General features: G+C 37.9%; 1 protein-coding gene across 5 annotated transcripts in view; it reads left to right on the top strand.

Annotated features, from left to right (window-relative positions):
* The first annotated feature begins 501 nt into the window (after positions 1–501).
* LOC132550060 (tripartite motif-containing protein 2-like) overlaps positions 502–19,120 on the top strand; it is a 57,508-nt gene continuing 38,889 nt past the window's right edge. For all 5 annotated transcript variants that reach the window (XM_060214071.1, XM_060214070.1, XM_060214068.1 and 2 more), the window contains exons 1-2: positions 502–608; positions 13,895–14,011. In XM_060214071.1, the coding sequence (XP_060070054.1) occupies positions 13,950–14,011 (62 nt within the window). In that variant the 5' untranslated portion in view covers positions 502–608; positions 13,895–13,949. The remainder of the gene's footprint in view (positions 609–13,894; positions 14,012–19,120) is intronic.

Genomic DNA, 19,120 nt, shown 5'->3' with positions numbered 1-19,120 from the left:
TGAGTATCTAGTGTGCCAATGGTACTATGTATACTCTCAAGATATAACGAGGAATTTCTGACACTATCTCTTGAACTACTGAAGGTCTGCGTGGGTGAGTAAATGGACAAGGAGGGTTGGCGGGGTTTAAGGAGGGAAATAAGTATCGGACAAACAACACGCTTAAAGCAATATTACGTCACGAATGGGGTTGGTTCCAGCGGCAATTATTTCACAATTAGTGAATGTCTTATTACCGACTTCACGGTAGCCTAAAGGCTTCACTCTTTACAACAATGTTGTAAAACACAATCGTAACCTATCACAATTATTTCGTACACTTTGTCCGATGTCTCTAACAAATAGACTGAAATTCTTTGACGTCATATTTGTTGCGCGTGTATGACCTGGCACGCAGGCTATTTTTAGCTATGTTACCTACGTTTCCATTCCATCACTGTGTGGTTCCTCCTCTGTAACTGCTCGCTGTCGACACATGCGCAGAGCCTCACCTTTGTGATAAAAGAAGGAAACACTTCAGTATACACTGTTAACTGTAGTTGTGATAATTGTATCGTTTCGTGGCCGGCATCCGAGACTTGTTGGAATTTAAACTCCGATCATAGACAGTAAGTATACATATATATATATATAAATACATACATTTCATCCCGCATTAAGATCTAACTCCTCATTCTCATTAAGAGATTTCATTTCAAAATGACTAGATACCGATACGTGTCCCCTATTTATAGAACAGATATTTAGGATTTCACGAGCATTACGAGACATTTTCATTCATAAATGTGTACCCAACACAAAGTTAATAAATGAGTAATGTACGTTTGCCTTATCAAAATTTTCACCTTTGAAAAAAAAACTTTTATGAAGTTCATGACCTCAATTAACAGAGATTAAAAGGATCATGAAGATGTTTTCATGGATGTCAATAAGGTGTGCGTTCAAACAAATTTTCAAACGGTACATGATATGTATCTTCCTCGAATCAATGTAGCGCCAGATCCAATCCGCTAATTTATCTAGTACAACTACAGATTTTTTTTGTCCGTACTGTGTTATGATAATCTTTAGTTGATACCAATAAATCACCTGTCACATTTTATAGTAAAACTATATTACATAGCTATAGTCGTTGTAATTAGTCATTTGTCACTAGGATCAAACACGCATATTACTGATTGCCCGCATCTCTTCATACACAATGCCTAGACTGTTATTTCGTAATTAATCAGCAGTAGGTCCCTTCCCCCGTCTCTAGCCTCTATTGATGAACCTTCGGGAGGTGGATAAGCGATGGGAGGGGGTCTCTATCATCACCCAGACATCCAGACATTGATGCACACAGCTCGTGGCGCGGACTGATGCACGAGATTCCGGTGGGATTGGGTTTCAGGTTGTCATGACTACGCGATCTGTTGCTATACGTATTGAAGTATGAGATTTGGAGGGTAGGAAAAGCACTATGATATATAAACATAACCCCCCTGTTTACCTATATATAATATCTATAAGTCCAAAACTTCTTGTGACACCTAAAGTCCTACTCATATGTGTGATTCCTACCGTAATCCTTTATTTGTGAAAATTGAATTACATAACCATTTACATATTATCACACACTGATCAGTTAAAGCCGACAGAATATATCTTTTGTCAATCATTTCTTGAGACCACAAAGTCTCGATATTTCTATAACTTCACAGCGTAACTTTATTATCTAACAAGCTGTATGGCACAGTTTGATAAAAATTAGGCCGATCTCTCAACGTACACGTCTTTGCCATACGAATCTTTCAAATGAATTGTTTCCCAGCTTGTAATACCTTGAACAGTTTTGTTTGGATAGAACATCCATCATCCACTTCCGCTGTAATTGTCTGGTGATCAGACATACATGGCTAAACAACCCGAGAATAGCGCAGCACAAACATTTCAATTGATTTAAAAGATTTGTAAAGTCATCTTACACGGTCTGGTTATAAATAGATGTACAGACTGTTTTAAACTGTATGAATGCTGATAGGCATCCGAGCAACACACAGCTGTGTATTACAAACCTGATCCGAGTCTAAAATTCCTGTTGGTTTGTAACCTTTGAAACTTTCGTTTTCTTGTGATTATTTATGGAAGTCGAACGTGTCTTTGATGCTGGAAACAAAAAACAAAAAAACAAAAAACAAAACAAAAAAACTTTAGTCTATCTTTTTCATTGTACAAAATTAGCGGAAGCTTATATTTATACCTCTCCTCATATGGTTTGGTTTTGTGCCGCTGTAAGCTACCAGTGGTTTTAATTCACTTCGTTATGACCCGCGAATCTTCGTGATAACTTGGCAATCAACACTATTATTCTGAGCCTGAAATAGAAATATTAATCCTGTGAAAGTGACGAGGGAAAATAATGCACTGTTAACACGTAGATTATACACATTGTTTATTGTTTAAACTTTTATTAGCTGTTACCATGTACATCCTTATTGCATTGTTATACATTAATGCACAAGTGCACGTACATTACGTGCACGGCACATTTTACGATGCACATGGTCAACACCTGTGTGCGAAACAAAAAGTTTGTTTGGTGAATTAAGTGAAAATGGTATTCCTCCTAAACGAATTGGGAACTCTAAAAAGACCTTTTCCACTCACACCTGCAAGGGGCGAAGGACTTAAGGGTGAGGGACACTTCAAGGGGGCGAAGAACTAAAGGGTGAGGGACACTTCAAAGGGACGAAGGACTAAAGGGTGAGGGACACTTCAAGGGGACAAAGGACTAAAGGGTGAGAGACACTTCAAGGGGACGAAGGACTAAAGGGTGAGGGACACTTCAAGGGGACGAAGGACTAAAGGTCGAGGGACACTTCAAGGGGACGAAGAACTAAAGGGTGAGGGACACTTCAAGGGGACGAAGGACTAAAGGGTGAGGGACACTTCAAGGGGACAAAGGACTAAAGGGTGAGGGACACTTCAAGGGGACAAAGGACTAAAGGGTGAGGGACACTTCAAGGGGACAAAGGACTAAAGAGTGAGAGACACTTCAAGGGGACAAAGGACTAAAGGGTGAGGGACACTTCAAGGGGACAAAGGACTAAAGGGTGAGGGACACTTCAAGGGGACAAAGGACTAAAGGGTGAGGGACACTTCAAGGGGACAAAGGACTAAAGAGTGAGGGACACTTCAAGGGGACAAAGGACTAAAGGGTGAGGGACACTTCAAGGGGACAAAGGACTAAAGGGTGAGGGACACTTCAAGGGGACAAAGGACTAAAGAGTGAGAGACACTTCAAGGGGACAAAGGACTAAAGGGTGAGGGACACTTCAAGGGGACAAAGGACCAAAGGGCGAGGGACACTTCAAGGGGACGAAGAACTAAAGGGCGAGTGACACTTCAATGGGACGAAGGACTAAAGGGTGAGGGACACTTCAAGGGGACGAAGGACTAAAGAGTGAGGGACACTTCAAGGGGACGAAGTACTAAAGAGTGAGGAACACGGGGATTGGGCACTGATTCCCGACCCACGGTCCATACATATATATCATATTCATATGGATCATGGGTCGGGATTTCGTGTCAAATCTCTGTGGTGAGGGACGAAATGACGAATACACAAATCTGCCACAGTATAGATTAAATAAAATACACGCCATTTTTATTTTTAAACGCGCTTCTTTTTCTGTGACCTCTTTAATGTATGACTGTGTTCTTTAGACAACCTAGTCGTGAGCTAGTCGAATTTGACCAAAAAACAGGGATGCTTCCCACGTTTTTTTAATTTATTACTATCTACATAAAGTTTTAGGTTTTGTTTACATTAACCTGATAATGGTTGCTACGTTCCCACTTTCCCACTGACTTCGCTGACCACACATTTTCTACGTAAACCATGTTTAATTGTTAAGAAGATACAGCGGATCTTATCCTACAGTCAATCGTTCCTATGTATCAGGGGCATGTTTTCAGTAGTGTATGCTTTCAAGAGAGGGTCCAGGGGCGAAGACCCAGTGGGGGATCGGAGGTGGGAGGTTGGGGGCTAAGTAAAGTAATTACAAAGGTTAGAAAAATATCTCAATGGATTTCAAGTGTATGCTTAATCATACAAGTATACAATGTTGCTACGCCAACGTGAATGATGGTACCTTTTAGGATTTAAGGCTTGGGACTAACAAATAGGTGCCCGGTCCGTTTTGAGCTGAGGTTTGGTATTCATCTTTGTTTCCCTTGTATCTATATTTTTAGACCCATCGATCGGAAAAATACCTAGTCTGGGAAAACCGGAAACGTGTCAGATCTCATGTCTAAATAAAGTTAGTTGAATTGCCAGGCCTGAACTATAAATAGGTATTTTATTGTAGCTGGAGGTAGGAGGTCATTATCCCACGCCGAAAATAACATCATTTTAGACTAAGGTTGATGTTTAAATTCGCAAGTTGTATTTGGAAGCCTGCTTTCCAGCACAGTAATACATCATTGGTACCTGACATTCATAGCCGATACCTTTAATGAATTCCAGACTTCGGTTTGTTACGCCGGCTTTCATTGGATAGCACAAGACCGGGCATTGTGCTAGATACAAATCATTCAGGATATAAAGAGTTACTGTCCTCATTTGACCCTTGCTGTTGTGTGTCCCTATGTCTGTGGACACCGTCGTCATGTTTACATAACTGTTGTGTGTCCCTATGTCTGTGAACACTGTGGTCATGTTAACATAACTGTTGTTTGTCCCTATGTCTGTGAACACTGTGGTCATGTTAACATAGCTGTTGTGTGTCCCTATGTCTTTGGACACTGTGGTCATGTAACATAGCTGTTGTGTGTCCCTATGTCTGTGGACACTGTCGTCATGTGACCATAGCTGTTGTGTGTCCCCATGTCTTTGGACACTGTCGTCATGTGACCACAGCTGTTGTGTGTCCCTATGTCTTTGGACACAGTGGTCATGTGATCATAGCTGTTGTGTGTCCCCATGTCTGTGGACACTGTCGTCATGTGACCACAGCTGTTGTGTGTCCCTATGTCTGTGGACACTGTGGTCATGTGATCATAGCTGTTGTGTGTCCCTATGTCTGTGAACACTGTGGTCATGTGATCATATCTGTTGTGTGTCCCTATGTCTGTGGACACTGTGGTCATGTGATCATAGCTGTTGTGTGTCCCTCTGTCTGTGAACACTGTCGTCATGTAACCAAAGCTGTTGTGTGTCCCCATGTCTTTGGACACTGCCGTAATGTGATCATAGCTGTTGTGTGTCCCTATGTCTGTGAACACTGTTGTCATGTGACCACAGCTGTTGTGTGTCCCCATGTCTTTGGACACTGCCGTAATGTGATCATAGCTATTGTGTGTCCCTATGTCTGTGGCACTGTCGTCGTGTGACCAAGGATGTTGTGTGTCCCTATGTCTGTGGACACTGTCGCCATGTGACCATAGATGTTGTGTGTCACTATGATTGTGGACAATGTGGTCATGTGACCATAGCTGTTGTGTGTCCCTATGTCTGTGGAGAGTGTCGTCACGTGATCATAGCTGTTGTGTGTCCCTATGTCTTTAGACACTGTCTTCATGTGACCATAGCTGTTGTGTGTCCCCATGTCTTTGGACACTGCCGTAATGTGATCATAGCTGTTGTGTGTCCCTATGTCTTTGGCACTGTCGTCGTGTGACCAAGGATGTTGTGTGTCCCTATGTCTGTGGACACTGTCGTCATGTGACCATAGCTGTTGTGTGTCCCTATGTCTGTGGACACTGTCGTCATTTGACCATAGCTGTTGTGTGTCCCTATGTCTGTGGACACTGTCGTCATGTGACCATAGCTGTTGTGTGTCCCTATGTCTGTGGACACTGTCGTCATTTGACCATAGCTGTTGTGTGTCCCTATGCTGTGGACACTGTCATGATATGATCTTAGCTGATATGGAGTCCATGATTTGTGGTTAATTTTGATGTGACTTTAACTGAGTTGAGGTTCATTGTTTATGGACATCGTTGTCCTTCGATCTTAGATGCTGTTCTTCTTTAACTGCGGAAACCGCTCTATCACATCAAGTGTTTCTGTATGGCTGCATTCTAAGAGAAACCCCTTGTTATATGATATTAACTGTTGTGTAATTTACCATAATTTACATAGTCGCTATGTTATGAAAATTCCAAACTTCTTCCTATATACATACTCTAGAAAAGTTTAAGTAATCTTACACCTTTCAGATAAGTTGTAATGATGAGGTAATACTCGGTCATGCTTGAATGATTCTTCAATGAGTCGTTTACTCACAGGGAGGGGGAGGGGGAAGGTGTTGTCGTCATCTTACCACAAATCATAACCCGCATTGTCGTTCAATTGGTATTTTTCTACCAAATATAATGTTAATGGTTTCGTCCAAAGAGGAACCTTACATGATACTTTCTCGTTTAAAATGAAAACTTGTGTTGAAGGATTAAATTTCGTAGCATGAAAATTAATTCCTATTGCTTGTAGGATTTCATTTGTAGTGGCAACTTTTTCAGTTGTTGACCAACAAAATCTTATTAGCGCTATACGTAAAATTGTTATCAGTTACCAGTTCCTGGAACGTGAGGTCTTTCCTATCCTCTACCACTTTCCTCTTACATGATATGTCAACACTAGTAGTACCTTCACGTCAATATAATTACCTACAGTACGTAGGAGTGCGTACACGAGCTCGCTACACCTGATAAAGCAGGTCACAAGGTAGAACTTTCCTTCACCATCCTCCAGCTGGTTTACACAGCCGTTACACTATATAACGCGATCTGTCTTTCTTTAATTAAACAAAAATTTGCCAAACCGAAGATTTATTCAGAATCCAGTAAAGTACGCGCTATAAAATATCGCTGTATTTGTTGATCCATACTGTGTGTTATCGATTTGATATATGTATTGTACTGTACACCAACATTTTTTCTATGAAGATATTTTTCTCCTAACACGATTTATATCACAAGTAGTTATTTCCAACGAAAGAAAAGGAATTGTTATTTCCGAGGAAATTTGAATTGTTTTAATTTTAATTAAATTTAATTTGAATAAATTAGGTATGGTGACTTTGGACGTATGAATAAATTATGGATTTAATTTCTTATTGAACATAAATTTTATTGATATATGTATGTTTATCGACTGATGTTCTTCATGGTGGCCAAATTAGTTCATTCTGCAGAAGAGTCGGTTGACCTTACCTCAGGTGAAGACCAGAGATGCCTTGTTTGTGGTTGAGTCTTTGATCGAGACATTTTACCCAAATTGTTCTGAACGGGATACGGGCCTCTCATACTTTTTTCAGTGAGGTAGCCACTTGCTACTACAAGGAGACCCTCGCCTCAAAACGACTCTGGCTGTTCAAGCGCAACGAACCCAGAAAACAAATAAACAAATATTTCTGTGATGCTGACAAAACCCTGGTCACTGAAATACGAACTAAAATAAATAGTTGAAATAATTTCTGAAAGTTCATGATGTCTGGTTTTGTTTTCTAAATCAGTTGCACTATAAACCAGTAGATTATTTATTGAAATAACACTCGCCTTATTCACGTGAATTCTTATTACTTTTTTTTCTTTATTCTTTTGCCTCTTTCCTACACTTTTCTTCAAAAATATAAGTTCAATCTTCACCAAATTTTGAGGGATTCATTTTTCGATTGGTGAGATGGTCGCCAATTTTGATTCCTTATTGGCTAATACCTTTTTTACTTATAACTTTTGTGCTATTCATCAAGATGAAAATTTGGCTGAAATGTAGATAAAGGACGTTCCCTAAGATGCTGAAATAGAAATGACATTGTCATCCAAATGACTGCCAAATTGAGGCTTTTGATTGGTCAAAATTTAGATATCGTCCGATTTTAGTGGAATTCGGTGTAAAGGTGTATGATGACATCTGACACGTATTGGTGATGTCAGTTTCCTGATCGCACGAAATGGTCAAGGAGGTCAAAGTTTAATTTTTAAATGTGTACGTCATGGTTCATTGTCAGTGTCAAGCTTACTGTTAATAATTTACCTCCCTTCACTATGTTAAAATGCTTTAATAAGCGTAATAAGCATCGTTCACGACTGATGAGGTAGCTTATGGGATTTATGTAACAAGTCTTGTTACAGTTAATACTGGTTTCTTCTATCTTATGTATCATACCCAGTCAAGCCTTATTTAGTTCTAGTTTACTTAATGTTCAGGGTTACGGCCAATGAACTTCACGAAATTCCGAGAGACTGTAAGTTTATAAGATAACAAATTTACGGCCGTTAGACAAGATCAAAATTGATTTTGTAAAAATGAAAGTAAAGATATCCGTACATCAGTGATTACATTTTCCAATTGAATGATAATTAGCTATATCATTAACGAATAAATCCAATGACACATTGGAGAAAACACAGACCTGTTGTGATTTAACATAGAACAAGAATATACGATAAACCTTAGTGCACTTTCCTCACAATGTGGCCCCTACGTAACCTTCCCGCAAGCGCGTGCATCATCGCACGGCAGACATGCACACGCGAGAGTACAGATAGATATTATCCTAGTCTATGGCGATGATGGAGCGCCTGATAACCTCATCAGAATGTATATATATGATGCCAAACAGCCAAATCTCGATTCCCTGTGCTTCAAGATTTATCGTATGGAATAGGTGACGCAATACACATATGTATCAATAATTATGTATAGGAAAACGATATTGTGTACAAAATAGTCAGGCAGTAACTAAATGATAAAGAGTAAATTTAACAGCGATGGAAACCTACATCACCTGAACATGGTCTTCAAGGAATTTTTTTTATGTCTTATTGTAAAGATCTTTGAAAACAAAAGGAATTAGACTACAGACAGAGCAAAAGAAATACCTCTATTTTCTATTGTAATCAAATATGTAGAGGGTAAATTGACGGTGGAGTATGTAAATAAGATTAAATCCTTTGAGATAAATTGTAATTTAAAAGATTAATTACTATATGCATTTTTTAAGTCCTTTTTTAATAGAGGTCAGCAGACAAATTGTCCATCCAATCACTAACTTGTATCAGTGCTATACAGTAGACAAACAGATCAAGGTTTGTAACGATATAAGTATGAATACAATAATTTAATGTAATTTAAAAATCCGTCCAGAAGCTTTAATAATTTTTTGATTTTCCTCAGTACTGAATTTACATATAGCTTACCTTTAAAGAAAATTTGATATGATGTAAATAAAGTTTGAAAATGAACACAACTGAACAATAAGTGAACAGTGAAGCACAATATATATATATAATATTAGTCCCATACTTATATCTTATCTCCGTCTAACCAATATGTCTGTTTTGCAATTACACACTTGTTTTATATACCACAAACAAGTTATATCCAAAAAGTTTCAAACTGAGCAGAAGTCAGCGTAGTATAGCTTGTAAGTTCAACTTAAATGAAAATCGAGAAAGTCAATGTTAAGCTAGAAAGGATGTACAAACACAACAGAACTATTACTTAAAACTATAGAAATTTGAGAATACTGATTTTGTGTAATAATATGATATGACATTTCATGTGTATTTACATCGATACATTGGACAAAAAATGAGATTACTTAAAAAAGAGTAGAAAAGTTGTTATTTACTTTATCTCAACAATAACTAAGTATTCGTGTTTTTGAAACCCTTGTATCGATGAAATAAAAAAAAAATTAAGATATTTTTTTCATCGCATAAGCCATAAAAGTAACTTATTGACAAGTTTATATAGTTCAAACGTGTAGTCAAAATCAAACGAAGGGAGTCATTTTGCCGTGCAATCACAATCGAATTGCGACTGGTGCAGCCAATCAAAAACGCTCCATAGCACATAACACTGGTGCATTTTGCATGGGCTAAATCACAGGATAACAGGCTGCTAATATGATAAATTGTTTTATTTCATTTTCAGTTTGGTATCAAATGCTGATTGGATTACACCAGATCACATGTTATTCCATTTAACATTGAATTGCACATCCTCCACAGTGTTAAAACGCTATATTGCACGCTCGTGAGAGTGTTCTTTGACGCAACGTAATTTCAGCCAATCAGATTTGTCCGTCAGGCCGCGCGAAAGTGTACTGCAATGTTTTGTCAAAAATGCGGTATTGATGGTGCTGCGATGAATATCCTGCACAAGGAGCAATTTCAATGACATGGTATCATATCCTGAGCACTATGTGCCATTAATTTGATACAGAAATGTAATTGAACCACCTTTGTCGATATTGGCTCCGTAACATAAATCATCTTATCGATCGAAACGAACTGACATACTTGTATAATATTTAACAACCCCTTGACTGATATCTTAATAATAGTATTGTGATATGTTTCCTTAATGATAACAATGGTAATTTTAAATTAAGTAAACGTCGACGATAAGTAGATTGGTCAACGAGACAACTGAGGGGATAAATCCTTATAAAAACCAAGTCCATCAGTGATAGCTAGCCCTTCCGTCAGCCTTCATGACAAATATGACATCAAATCGAGATATGACACCTGTATATCACTTGTGGTGTCACTTGTGACGAGGTTTTGTACAGTATTTGCTTGTACACGTACGAAAGTTAATAAAATCTGACAATGTTGCTCTCCGTTGAACTTCAGGTGTAAACCGTCATTAGCACATTATTTTATTATGTCTAGGTGTGTACCGTTAGGACATTTAATACATAATAGGTATGTACGTCTTTCACTGACTACATCTTTAGATTGCATTTATAGTTACAAAGATATTAAATCCCCAACGAATTAAAGAAAAATCTACAACATTGCTTTTGAGTGAATGTTACAAATATACATCACACTAATTTGCGAATGTTCGTCCTTAATTTCAAAACTTATCTCTCTGTTTTGGCGAACATTACGATGGTGATGCTGTTGATGCTGTTGGACTAGGTGTCCTGTTATCGAGGGTTTAATCTGGAACACAGGTTTTATCTGTGTAATTTCTTATCTCACGAACGTTAACATATATTGGAAACATTGCCTGATAACGACTATAAAACGCTGACTCATGGTACTTGGGCAAGTTGCTGTACGGAAAGATTCACCAGCGGCTATTAAAAAGACAGTTTTTAAGCTGACAGCGTGCGTAATGGGCTGCCATCATTTTGGCAAAGGCGAAAGAAAAAATGCAATGGCTGCTCTCAAACTGATTCTGATTACTTGTGGCAAGTCCAGGTTTGTTTAGTTTCGAACTGAGTACAATACTATTTGTAGCCGTACAATGTATGTGTTTAGTTTCGTATCTAGTGTACTGAAGTCGGCAGTGATATGGAAGAATTATGTTTGTCATCAGCTACATGGTATTCAGCATTGTGGTGTCATGTGTTCGTTCAGTTTCATTTTTTGTTAAAGTTATATGATGGTGTCCAAGTAACCGATACGAAACTAACTGTCTAACGAAGTTTGTGTTTACTTTCGTATCAAAAAACTGTTCTCGACATTTCACAAACTTCTTTTTCATTATGACACTATCATCATGGGTAATTATCGGAAAATGCATCGCAGTTTAATTTGGCATGTAAGCGTATAGTGAAAAATGTCATGAAAAATTATTCCGAATCCGACATTTTAAAAAAATATTAAGATATAATCGAGAATCATGCTAAAACAGTCCTAAAACGAATCTAGGCTCGTTGGTTTTTATTTTTATATCTCTGCTTAACAATCAAATTATTAAATTGTCCAGCAAACTGGTCAAAGGAATATGTTTAGTACATATATAGTCTGTATCAAGAATGTTTAAAATAGTACATGTACCTAGAATTTTTCGGTAGCATTTTCGGTGATCTTAATGCCTCGCAAATGACTTGTGCCGAACCACAAAACATGATTTCTATCATTCATTTCGGTAAATTTTCGGGTACATTACTGTTTATTTGTGTCATATGTAACAGAATATTTTACGTGAAATAGCGTATGATAAGCACCATCTCGATATATATTTTCTGGAATTTTTTTTTCTCCTCTGTTTCCTGAGTAACACCTATCGCTCCAAGTTTGGATTGAAGCACTCACTTTGGACCTTCATCTGAAGTTATACAGGACGACAAATGCATCAAAAGAATGTAAAATAGACGTCCTCCCGAATTTAAAACGTTTGTTTGAAAATAGAATTGTAAAGGTAGAAAAATTAAAAGGTCTACAGACATCAGCACCGGTCAATATAATAAATTAATGTACTTTTAAAATCCCAGAAAGGTAATGTATATGGTGAATGCTATGTAGACGCAGATCTTTTGTTTTAACAACTCAGCCTTCATACATCAAATGTATTCATGCTAGACGTAAAGTATTTTGTTCAGACAAAACCCGAACGGTGGTATTTGTGCAGACTCTAACTACACAGGATCTGAAACATTCATACAAAACCACACTCAAACCATGACTCCTACATGAGATCATACAAACCCCCGTCTGAACAAAAATGATAAAACAATTCATAGCTACGTAACAACGATGTACGTGCACAAACATGATATATATGTACTTTTCATGATTCCCAGTACACGTGTTTACATACATGAATGAAATAAAATCCACCAACAGGATCCTAGTGGGAGAATTTTATCATCAATCTATCACACATGTTTGAACATTCCCTGGGGCAGTCTATGCCTCGTTCGGTTTCAATTACACGTACATGCACGTGTTTGATAAAGCAGTTAATTGTCTTCGGATCTGTCAGCGTAAATGGTAGTAGATCATCTTTAAAATAAAATGGATACTCAGAGATGTTAAACTTATGATAAGTTTTACAAGGATGTCACGCCATTTGAGCTATAAGGACATTTTGTACGTCAGTCGTGTGTATGCCTTGTTGGTGTTGCGGAGACTAGCATAATTTGTTTCTGGATTGGAGGCTCTGTATACAACCGGATGTGGCAGTGACAGTTTTTTGTAATTTTCTCCTGCTTTTTGTGAAAGATGCTTTACCAACATATGTCGTTTTTAATAGATACGTCTAGCGGAAGGGAATGATGCGTAACTCCTTCGTTTTCTACATTGAAAATATATACTACTAGTTAAAGAGTGTTTGCTGTACTCCGTGAACGAAGAGTATGGAAGATAGTAATACATTCATAGAGAAATAAAAAATAAGAATGTTTTTATGTGCTGATGAATAACATTGCTGACTTCACCCACACGATGGTTAAACTCCCCCAGCAGGCTGCGGAGTCAACGACACGGTATGGGCGAGACGGCTTTTCAAGGCCAATGCTACTATAGCCTAGAAACCGTTTAGAACGACGTAAATATAAGTATGATAATATACATTTATATATAGTAACCCTCAACAAACCATAAAGAATCTAGTCTCAAAAACAAGTCAGCGTGTAATCATATCAACAGGGCTCCTCTGTATAAGTGCGGACACCGGGGATTTCGTTCAGATGTTGTTCCTCTACCTGACGTATTTCAAGGAACTTCTGTGTTATCCAACCAACATCACGACCTTAAAAGCAACTAAAACAGTTGTATTTAATTCTATTGCTCGAAGAATAACGGCAGGTCAACATCCAGGGAATTGTTTTCAACAAAGGTTTCCGGATACCGTACTGGTTGATAGCATCGCGGTGTTCGTGAATAATAACTGACATTATCATAGTGAGTCACGAGAGATTCGGGTGGTTTTCTTACGAGCTGCTTAGTTTCAAAAGCCAGAAATTAACCTCTCTAAATAAGAAATCAGTTGATACAAAACACATACAACTATATACAACTAATATCCTATTCTCTGTACTGATTGTCACTGCTTTGAAAACAAAATTGAAATGCACGTGCATTTCAAGTTCTCGTTCGGTTCACGTATCACCATAAGTATATTACAAAAGATGATTTATATAGTTTGTATTTCTATTTTTAGATCCTCCTGGAATTTCTCCGACCAGTAAGATTCAGCTACCCCTCTCCTGTAAGGCATGCCCCGGACAACGGACGAACACGATACATTACAAGACAAGAAAGGCTCTCGCTCTCCCAGGTAACATGAGTCATATCCAGTGTTCATTTACGTCATCAAACAATGTGTATACATCACAATGATGTGTAACATGTCATAGATATGGTTTGTGTATACCGGATGTGCATGTATCATACGCGTTATCGTGGTTAGTACGGATATGTGTACACGGCAAGTATCCAAGTATTCCAATGTAGTCATATCACGTGACAAAAGCACGTGCATCTCCTTTATTCCTTTACGTCCGAACCTTTCCACATTTAGAAGTTTCAAACTACTGTATTCTTTTCTTTCACCACCTACAAATTTATCAATATAACCGGAGAGATTTGAGAAACAGTCTGTTAATAACGGGCGTGTCAGGGGAAACGGGAAATTAGTTTAGGCCTACATGTTGTTATATGTAATATGAAATCGACACTGCACGCGCCCTAGAGCGAGCGCAATGTGATGTAATGTAGCTGTGTTGTGGACATTGATACGTTTAAAAAATTATTAGGTTTCATCTATTTTCAAACTACAGAGACGTTTTTTAGTAAAACAACACATTTTATGCCGATTCCTCACTGTACACAATGTTAGCTGGTGACGATGTAAACCTAATAAAATAGTATGCGCTGTGTACTCCACACCGGATGTTAGATCTTTATGCTGATTGGTTGAAATCTACTGTTAGCAAATTATTGACGCAAATGTATAAGTTTGTTAAATGTATTTGAATTTCCCGCTAACGTTTTAATATGTATTTATTTCCACACGAAGGACTCATATATATATTTTTGGTCAGTTTTTTTAACCAATCGACTGATCGGAAGTATAAGTCCGTTCTGTAAAAAAAAAATTACAAGTTGTCAAGTGTCCAAGGATCGTGTTCAGTTGTTAGTTTTCAACTGGTTTCTATTTTTAGCCACTTTAGCACAAAGTGTCTATATTGGCTTCACGTGTCGACAATGACGCAGTATCGGCGTCTGTAGAGTGTGTCGGGAAATAAATACTGTAATTGAGGGTATGAGTGGGATTGGCTTCGTATACTGCCAAACATTCCTCAGATGTAGACCAAATATCTGTCAAGGTCGAAATTACTTCACTGATTTCTATAAATAAACTGCATATTGTGGTATGATATCGGAGTAATTTCTGAGCTTCACCTGTATAAACAGTTTATCGAGATATTAATGAACTAGAAAAAATATGCCGGTCCAGGTCGGTCGATAGAGCAATGATTGAACACCACATACAGACCACGTGTACCACACGAAGTTTCTTTCATAATTGTTGAAATAAAGATAAAAATGAAAAATTATACTAATAAGACAGCAATTCTAATAAGGACAGAAAAAAGAGCAAATGCTGATAAAGAGCAACACAGAGACATTAACATACAAAAGGTCCGACTTTGATAGATAACAATCTACAAGTTTTCAGCAATTTTTTTTTACACTATTTAACAACGATTGAAAGTGAGGTAGGGGCGACAACTCCTACATGGTATGAGTACGACAATGTTATCTTCACTTTCTTTACTTTCTCTAACGGCTTACTCTGAAGGGAGAAGCTGTACTTTTACATTGCTGAAGTTAATTGGACCCTTGGAACTTGGAGGCGGTGCTCTTAAACAAGAATTTAAAATTTAGCTCTGAAATGCTACTACTCCATTTTACCTGGATGGATTTCAACTGAATTTGGTCTAAAACATCTCATGGGGAAGCAATAATATTTGTTATAAATGAAATTGATTGGATCCTGGTCAACTTTGGAGCAGGGCCCCAATTCGTAATATAGCTTTTAGATGTCACGCCTTGACATCAACGTCCTCTTGGAATTCATAATTCATATAAATGAAGTTGATTCAAACAATTGCGAATTGGGTTTGAAGCCCAAAAGAGGAAATTCTTCAATTCTGCTTTAAAACAATACTCCTTAAATGTTTTGAAACATTTTCTTCGTGTTGGTAATGTCAATAGAATAGAAGCTCTTATAACACAACCAGTAGAAGATTAGAATATGACGTTTCGATGACTACACGGTCACCTTATCAGACGAATGACACGTGTGGAGCGTATTAGCGTTGGCGTAGATATTCTGCGAGATCGTAAAAAATCGACCAACTTTTTCGACTGTATTATAAACCTATGTACAATAAGGCGGAAAATAGTGTGACAAGATGGTAAACAGATTGTAGTCTAAAATGCACTAGACGGTAGCCGGGGAAAACCCACGCGGGCAGGTGACCTCTTACCTTTTTTTCCGGGAATCGAACCCTTAACGGCTAGGTGATAGGCGAGTGTGTTGCCACTGCGTCATCCGACCATGCTACTTTGTCTTAACATCTTCGTGGATTTGAATCAAATGTTGTCTGAAACATAACTGGGAAAGGGTGTTCATACTCGTGTGATATGAAGTTTGTGCAACCCCTGGGGATTTGAGGGCTGGACCAAAAACGATTATTTTTTGCTTTGTAAGGCAATTTCTTCTTAACTCTTGAGTGGATTATCACCACATTTTTTCTGCTGGTATGTATGGACAGATTTCACCCAGTTGGCTTGAAACAGCCCTTGAGGATGACAATATCGTGCTTTATATAAATGAAGGTATATTGTGACTCATAGGGGGCAAAGGATGAGTCCCGTTATGAGAACTTAGGGAGAACTTCTCCCTCTCTTCAACCAAATTTGGCAGGGGAAGGGCAATTATGATTTGTATGATTAAAGGTATAATGACCACAATGTGTCAAGGGATGATCTATTATTAGACATTTGGTGGGGGCGGGGTCAGTCTAAATTCATTTTGATTATGGTTCCTCCAATACATCACCAACAAAACACGTCTAACTCACTTCAATGCAGTACAAAATAACAAAAAATTCATATCACATTCATACGTAATTAGTGATTACTTTAGGTGAACATCGTAATAAATATTTTCTTTTTCTAAATTTCTGATCGCAAATTGAGTATTATTTTTTGTATGAAAAGTTTTCGTTTACGTTTGATTCCTTTTAATCTTTTGATAAGATTTTCTTGTTGGCTATTCGCTATCCAAGGCTGATTTTATTTAATCCCTTATTCTATACAGTATATAACTAGAATATCATGATAACCATACTTACTATTTAAAACCTTTTATGGCGGATCCTAATCCGGCTTATTGTCAAAGGAATTTGGTGACTATTTGCACGATATCAGTGTAGGAACACAAGAGAGAGAAACCATCAACCAGCATAACCAGAATGACGCAGAACAAATGTCAAGACTTAATTCAAGAGGACTCAATGTTTGAGAAGTGATATATGATTACAGTTTTTTGTCAGTAGAATTAATATTGCCTGACTGTCTGTCCGTCCGTTCGTCGTATTTTTTTCTGTATGGCGTTCTCCTGGTTAACAAATGTTGCGATTACAAAATGCACGAGTTACCTCCCTTCGTACAGAGCTCTCCAACGATAAATATATCTCTAACGAACTCTAACAGAAACTTAATTATAGCCGGAACAATAACGCTTTGTAACATGTAGTTCAGTCACGGTCTTTTAGCATAGCTAAAATTGTTATTATTTTCTTAATTAATTTTACCTTTGTATCATAACAAAACAAAATTTGTTTATGTAACCCTATGCCCCCGTCGACAACAAAATTCTGAATTGGTATATTGTACTGTGTAAGGCAGTGTATGGTCAATGTTACAGTTTTTTTCCCAAATGTAGGTCAAAAGTCACAGTCAAGGTCACATGGTCAAAACTTTGGTACCGCTGTAAAGATCTTGTCAAAAGAAGCGCAAATGCCAAAAATGAAAGCCCTACTTATTACGTTACAATAGTTTCCGGACTGAACAGATCGTTATTTCCCGCACCTCAGACAGGGGTATCCCACTTAGTACCCTGTCCTAGATTTTTCTATCTTGTCTAGTACCCCTACGTGCATTTTCGCAGAATTTGTTACACATCGGTATATTCATCCGCGTGAAGGCGTAGGGTGCACCTAAACCCGTGCAATTCAACAAAAAACGTAGTTTATTTCGTTGCAAAAATTTCTATTTAATTAATCATATTTATGATGAAACAGAAAAATCTTCACTGTAAAATGTAAGTGCGGCCTACAATGTTTACGCGGCACTCTCCAAACGTTGTTTAAAAAGTGAAGAGGCTGTATGGGTAGTTTGAGGCTCCCACGGGATATGCCAAACTAAGATGTAATATTGAGTAGTAGGTGCGAGTAATTCAGTTAGTTTCGGTCACGTACATATGTACGCAAGGCGTGCAAGGCAGTGTATAGTACCTGACCAATCAGGAGAATGATTGGCGTGCCACGTGGAGTACTAGGGTACCGACGCGCACGTGAGGGATATATCCATTCACTTCCAAAGAGTTGATATGCCAAAACGTATACGACCTGCACTTATATATATTGAATATATAATTTACATATTTTCGCTTTTCAGGGTGCGAAGAAATATAAAAAAGTATCTTTTACCTGTAACTGTTCGCTTCTATTTCGCTTCGATTTTATTAGTATCTAAGGTGAAGTCTGGTCCACGAACACCCAGACATGCTAGTTCATTAACGTCTAGACTAGAAATCTCCGCCCGACGAAAATGAACATCTCCTGATTGTCCCCTCCCCAACTACTTAACCTTAAATCCGAATTATACTAATATTACAATTTTCAATACCGGAGATCTATATAGTCATTAAAACGTTTGACAGTCTCCGGACTGCACCCTCTATAACTCTGCCTGTCCTCTTCAATCTGAACAGTACATGGAGCATGTCAACACAGCAACGTACAGATTTAAAGACATGAGACTTATATGGTTGTCAGAATATTTGAAATAATGTACTGGCAGTGAAAAGACTATTATTTTACACAAAAACTCTCTAAATCGTGTTATTTGATATAACTTGTGTAAGAAGAGTCAGCTGCTGGGGCGATGGAGTGCCAGGGAAACGAGATGCGCAGATAGCTCCTTAGATTTCAATACGTGTTATGCAAACTATGCAAATTCTATTTTCAGTACTTTTGCATACTTGAAAATTAAATTAGTTTGTTTAATAAATGTGGCATTCCACACTTCCTTCAATTCAGCACTTGGCAGTTTATCTTTTAGAAAGTCAGTGCAGCCAAAGTAATTGAAA

The sequence above is a fragment of the Ylistrum balloti genome, unplaced genomic scaffold, assembly GCF_031769215.1.
Source record: "Ylistrum balloti isolate Yb309-2 unplaced genomic scaffold, AGI_CSIRO_Ybal_v1 Utg370104, whole genome shotgun sequence".
NCBI classification, from domain to species: domain Eukaryota; kingdom Metazoa; phylum Mollusca; class Bivalvia; order Pectinida; family Pectinidae; genus Ylistrum; species Ylistrum balloti.
The sequence above is the reverse complement of the archived record's forward strand: the minus strand, read 5'-3'. Positions and strand labels throughout refer to the sequence as shown.